The sequence below is a fragment of the Silene latifolia genome, chromosome Y (genome assembly GCF_048544455.1).
Source record: "Silene latifolia isolate original U9 population chromosome Y, ASM4854445v1, whole genome shotgun sequence".
Lineage (NCBI taxonomy): Eukaryota > Viridiplantae > Streptophyta > Magnoliopsida > Caryophyllales > Caryophyllaceae > Silene > Silene latifolia.
In genome coordinates, this window is record NC_133538.1 from 389,206,773 (window position 1) to 389,213,439 (window position 6,667).

At 41.7% G+C, this 6,667-nt stretch overlaps 2 protein-coding genes across 2 annotated transcripts; both read left to right on the forward strand.

Moving 5' to 3' along the window:
• LOC141632049 (uncharacterized) lies at window positions 1-1,227 on the forward strand. Its single transcript, XM_074444637.1, has one exon. It carries the CDS (start codon window positions 1-3, stop codon window positions 1,225-1,227), a length of 1,227 nt encoding a protein of 408 aa, XP_074300738.1.
• Window positions 1,228-3,968: 2,741 nt separating this feature from the next.
• On the forward strand, window positions 3,969-4,352 carry LOC141632050 (uncharacterized). The gene has a single exon (XM_074444638.1). The coding sequence runs from the start codon at window positions 3,969-3,971 to the stop codon at window positions 4,350-4,352; it is 384 nt and encodes a 127-aa protein (XP_074300739.1).
• The last annotated feature ends 2,315 nt before the right edge of the window (window positions 4,353-6,667 follow it).

Here is a 6,667-nt window from a genome sequence, read left to right on the forward strand (position 1 = left end):
ATGATGAAAACACTTGCCGCCAATCAAGTGGCTTTGCAAGCTAATACCAAGGATTTACAAACCGCCGTGCTTCAACAAAATTGGCTTACCGACTCTAGGATTGGTAACCTTGAGACCCAAGTTGGTCAAATTCTCAACACACTCACTACACAATCCACTCAAGGAGGGAGCCTCCCTTCTCACGCAATTCCTCCACCCACCAAGGAACAAGCAAAAGCGGTCTCTTTGAGGAATGGTAGAGAGTTGGTAGAGGCACCCAAGGCTCCTAATAAATCAAGGCCACTTCCCATTGTTCATGAAGTGGAGGATGTAATTGAAGATAAAATTGAAGTAGTAGGGGAACATGGGAAAGCATCTACACCCGAAAAAGAGAGGATCAATGAACCACTTCCGGAATACGAGCCACAAGCTCCATTTCCAAGTGCTTTGAATGACACAAGGATAATTGACAAGAAGACTTCAAGCCTTTACGATATATTTCGTAAAGTGAAGGTAAACATTCCACTTCTTGATCTTCTTAGTAGTGTGCCAAAGCATGCAAAGTTTTTGAAAGAGTTGTGCACTACTAAGAGGGCTAACAAGGCAAAAGGCATGAAGAAAGTGAGGGCTAGTGAACATGTGTCGGCAATGTTTCAAAAATGTTTGCCACAAAAATGTAGTGATCCGGGCATGTTCACCATCCCTTTCAAAATTGGTGAGTTGGACTGTCAAAATGCTATGCTTGATTTAGGTGCATCTATTAATGTCTTGCCCACTTACCTCTATGAGTCTCTTAAGTTGGGACCTTTGAAACTGACTCGTACGGTCATTTATTTGGCCTATAGGTCCAACATTTACCCTAAAGGAGTTTGTGAAGATGTCTTGGTGAAGGTGGGGGATATGATTTTCCCCGTCGACTTCTATGTAATTGAAATGGAACCCGAGAAAGGCTCAACTCCCATCTTGTTGGGAAAGCCTTTCATGAGAACTTCCAACACCAAGATAGATGTGTCTAGTGGATGCCTTATAATGGAGTTTGAAGGGCAAAATATTGAATATAGCATACATGAGGCAATGAAATACCCCACCGAGACCTCTTCCTTATGTTTTCTTGAAGTTTTTGAACCAATTATTCAAACCGTATATGAATTGTGCAAAAGTGACACCTTGGATGTTTCTTTAACTAATGGAATGGTTGGAGAGGATATGGGGTATATTTTGTCTTGTAATTTGCAGGAAACTATCTAAAAATTAGAGGAAAATCCGCCAATGGAAGAATGGGAAGAGAAGGAAGCAATCCGGAGGGCAGACCAAAAGTCGCACCGTGCGAAAAATGCAGAGGAGAAACTCGCACGGTGCGAGTTTACTTCTGCCCGTGATTTTTGCTTCCTTTCTTCCAAGTTCTTAGAAGAGCTACCAAAGGAGAAACCCGTTCCTTCTATTGTCAAGGCTCCTATTGTTGAAATGAAGCCCCCACCAAGCCACTTGAAGTATGCTTTTCTAGGAGATGAAAAAACTTTACCGGTAATTATTTCAAGCAAGCTTTCAAGTGAGCAAGAAGAGGCTCTCATCCGAGTTCTTAAGCAACACAAGGAAGCAATTGGGTGTAAAATGGCCGACATCAAAGGCATTAGTCCCACTTTATGCATGCACCGGATTCTTTTGGAGGATGAAGCCAAACCCGTTCGCCAACCACAAAGGCGTTTGAACCCCCCAATGATGGATGTTGTCAAAAAGGAGGTACTCAAACTCCTTCATGTAGGTATGATCTATCCCATCTCTGATAGTCAATGGGTTAGTCCAACACAAGTTGTACCAAAGTAGTCCGGGCTAACGGTAGTCGAAAATCATGAAGATGTTTTGATTCCCACTCGAGTTCAAAACGGGTGGCGAGTATGTATCGACTACCGTAGAATCAATACCGTGATCAAATCTCACTTCCCGCTTCCCTTCATGGATCAAATGTTGGAAAGGTTAGCGGGAAAATCTTTTTATTGCTTTTTGGATGGATACTCGGGTTATTTTCAAATTCCAATTGCACCAGAGGACCAAACAAAAAGCACTTTTACATGTCCCTTTGGAACGTTTGCCTATAGAAAGATGCCATTCAGTCTTTGTAATGCACCACGAACGTTCCAAAGGTTCATGATGAGCATATTTTTGGATCATGTGGAGGATTTTATTGAAGTATTTATGGACGATTTTACCATTCATGGTCAATCTTTTGAGGATTGTTTGAGTCATATCTCTTGGGTTTTGCAAAGATGTATTGATACCAACCTCGTTCTCAATCATGAGAAATGCCATTTCGTGGTTGATGAAGGAATAGTGTTGGGACATGCGGTCTCCTCTAAGGGGATTGAGGTTGATAAGGCCAAGGTCGATACCATTTGCACCTTGCCTTATCCTACTAATGTGCGTGAAGTGAGATCTTTCTTAGGTCACGCCGGGTTCTACCGGCGCTTCATCAAGGATTTTTCCAAGATTGCCGCTCCCTTATGCAACTTACTTCAAAAGGATTGTGAATTCATTATGAGTGAAGAATGCAAGGAAGCTTTTGATATGCTCAAGGAGAAGCATATTTCGGCACCCATAATTCAACCCCCCAATTGGAGTGAACCATTTGAGATAATGTCGGACGCGAGTAACTATGCCCTTGGTGCGGTACTTGGCCAAAGGGTAGGAAGAGCACCCCATGTTATTCAATATACGTCAACAATGATGAACGAGGCTCAAAGAAACTATACCACTACCGAGAAAGAATTTCTTGCGGTAGTGTTTGCTTTGGAGAAGTTTCGACCTTATATTTTTCGAGCCAAGGTCATCATCTTCACAGATCATGCTGCCTTAAGGCATTTGGTGAACAAGAAGGAATCTAAACACCATTTAATGCGATGGGTATTGCTTTTGAGTGAGTTTGATGTTGAGCTCAAAGACAAGAAAGGCACAACCAACACGGTGGCGGATCACTTAAGTAGAATTGTGCAAGGAAAACCTCAAGAAGTTTTGAAATCACCAATACAAGCCACTTTTCCGGATAACACACTACTAGCCTTGTCTTCCATTGAGCCATGATATGCTCATATAGTCAACTTCTTGGTTTTACAAGAATTTCCAAAGGGTCTTTCTCGTTCCCAACGGGATAAGATCAAGAGTGATGCTAAATATTATATGTGGGATGACCCATACCTTTGGAAATTTTGTGCCAACCAAGTCATTAGAAGGTGTGTCCTGGATACCGAAGTCATTCCCATTCTTAAATTTTGCCACGAATATGCTTGTGGTGGGCATTTTGGAGCCAAGAAAACGGCTAGGAAAGTCTTGGAAAGCGGTTTCTTTTGGCCCACACTATTCCGGGATGCTAATGCTATGGTGAAGGCTTGTGATAGATGCCAAAGAGTTGGAAACATTTTAAGAAGAGGAGAAATGCCACAAACTCCAATGATCTATTGTGAAATATTTGATGTGTGGGGCATTGATATCATGGGACCATTTCCCGCATCTTGTGGTTATATCTATATCCTTTAATTTTGGCGGTGGACTACGTCTCCAAGTGGGTGGAGGCTAAAGCCACCAATACCGATGATGCAAAGGTAGTTGGAGAATTCATCAAAACCAATATCTTCTCTCGATTTGGTTTTCTTAAGGCCTTGATAAGCGACCGTGGAACTCACTTTTGCAACAAATCCATTGGAGCTCTACTCAAAAAGTATGGGGTAATTCATAAGGTATCGACCGCCTATCACCCTCAAACCAATGGCCAAGCCGAGGTTTCTAATAGGGAGATCAAGGCTATCCTTGAAAAGACGGTGAATCCCGACCGCAAGGATTGGAGTTTGAGATTGGATGATGCTTTGTGGGCATATCACACGGCCTATAACACACCAATCGGGATGTCACCTTACCGCTTACTTTTTGGAAAACCGTGTCATTTACATGTGGAGCTTGAACATAGGGCTTATTAGGCGGTCAAATCATTCAATTTTCAAATGAGTGAAGCGGGGCTTCATAGGAAACTTCAACTCCAAGAATTGGAAGAAATTCGAAATGGTGCTTATGAGAATGCTTCCATTTACAAGACAAGAACAAGAGCATGGCATAACAACATGATTTCAAGAAGAGTGTTCCAAGTTGGAGAGAAAGTCTTACTATTTCAAAATCGGCTTAGACTTTTTTCGGGAAAATTGCGGTCTAGATGGATGGGACCATATGAGGTGGTTCGCGTTTTTCCATATGGAGCAATCGAGATCAAGTGCTTAAAGTCCGGGAAACTTTTGAAAGTGAACGGTCAAAGGCTTAAGCACTATCATGAAGGAATTGAAATAGGTGAAGTGGGAACACTATACCTTGTTGATCTAATTTATGAAGATTAATGAGAATGCAACTTTGTCGAGCCATCGACGTTAAATAAACGGCAAAAGTTTGTAAATATTTCTTCCCTTACATATTTAATTTCCGCATTTTATTGCTTTTTATTGCATTTTTGCACGTTTAAATTAATTGCATCAATTAATTATTGCATTATAAATTAATTCACTTGCATTTTCATTAATGGTTTGGCATGTTAGAATGTTTTAATGTGTGTGTTAGTGTATAGGATACCAACTCAAGGGCATGTATGAAGAAAAGAAGGAAGAAATATGTGTGAAAGAATTGGCTAAGTTGAAGAATTGGAGCACAAAGAGTGCGAATCCAGCAGCAACCTCGCACGGTGCGAGTTTTCAAGTCCCATTTTTCGCACCGTGCGAGAAAACAGACCAAGACAAAAATTCAGTCGAGCTTTTCATCATATCACCTTTGTTCTTCCCCAATTCTCACAATATTCATTCTCTTTCCTAACCCTAACCCTAACCCACTAAAAAATCACCCTTCAAATCCGTTACAAATCATCAATTTCAAGCATTCAACTTGCAAGATTCATCAATTTTCATCCCCCAACATCAATTTGGATCAAAAATTGATGCATTCATACCCTTGGCAGTCACGAAAATCGACTTAGGGTTTCATTTGATTCAAGCTTTGAAGATTTTGGGTCTTTAATTGGATTAAAGGGACTAATTGGAGCATTGTTGTGTATTATTCACCATCCAACAACACTTACAAGAATCAAAAGAGAGGTATACACCTTATTCTTATTCTTGTCTATTCAAGGTTGGCAAATTTCGAATTTTACCTAGTAAAGTTCGAAATTTGTTATCAAATTGTTGTTGTTTGTAGTCCCTAAACATCTTCTAAACTTGTGAGGTGCATTTCATTCAATAAACAACTAGTTAGCACATTCTTCTTTTAGTGCATACTAGGTGTTTGTTCAATTGCCTCAACCAAAAATTTTTCCACACTTGTGTCTTTTCTGAAAAAAATTTAGTGTAGCATGGGAAAGGGTAAAGCTTCCGAGGCTTCCTCCTCACAAGGACCCAAAGGGGCCTCGGCTTTTGATGATAGTGAGTACTCGGGAAAGGAGGGCCTCCGTGACAAAGCCCTTCAAAATTGGAAAAAATTTACGTCTTTATCGACCGTAGCAATGACTAATTTTTTTGATGAAAATGTTCTTATTGAATTGGGAATGCTTCCCATGATCCGAATGCTCCTTGAGAAAGTTGGTCTAGAGTCTATTATTGGGAAAGCCGCGTCAACCCGAAGAGGTGTTACCTTCAAATTCCTCTCTACCTTACAGAAAGTGAAATTAGGGAGGGACAAAACTCCGGGAATCAAATTCCTTGCATGTTGACTCGTCCATACCTTAACCTACGACCAAGTGAGGGAAGCCCTTCACATCACAAAAGCACCCGTAAATGAACCCCTTGACAAGAAAAAAATGAGTGAATTTTGGAACAACATTACGGGAGATGTGAGGCACGAGAACTCCAAGAACACAACCCTTCCCCACCCCATTTTGCGTATTGTGAGCGGACACATAAATACCAACTATTTGGTCGTGACCGAGCCTACCAAAATGAACTACCTACAATTACAATGTCTTTGGTCCATGTCCCCAGAGGGAAAGGGAATACCGGATTGGGTGGACTTGTTTGTGAAAGGTTGCCTTGAATTGCAAAAAGAACCAAAGGAAACCATTTTTATCGGGGGCATGATTGAGATGATTGTAACCAAGACGGGTGTGCTATTCCCACCTAATGCATGTACACTTGAGGGTGATAGCCTTATGGACTATAGGTACTTGACAAAGGCAAAGATGCTTGAAGTTGTGGACCGAACCGCCCCCTTGGTAATTTGGTGTATGGGTGGCAAGAACCCAAAATATTACATGTACTTACCCCATCCCCCCAACTCAAGGTGAGTTGGGGAAGTAGCCAAGACTTTTACATGCCCCCCGATGACGAATTTGTGGACCTTTGGGTTGATAGAACCCATGTAGTTGAACCCGACAATGAGGAAGCGGGAGGTGGAGAGTAACCACAATGGGAAGGGGCTCTAAGCTATGGTGACATGCCACATAGTGAAGCCCCTTTTGATGAGCCAATGCCGAATGTTCCTTATGATGAACCCCACTTCACTCCACCTCCTATGCCACAACCACCACCACAACAACCCTTCATGGCACCACAATTCAACTACCAAGCTTTCAACACTTGGCAATCGGATGTCTCAAACCGCTTGACAAACCTTGAATCCACCTTCTCCAAATTTCAACTCACGGAGAATGCCCGGTGGGGGATTAACGAGAACC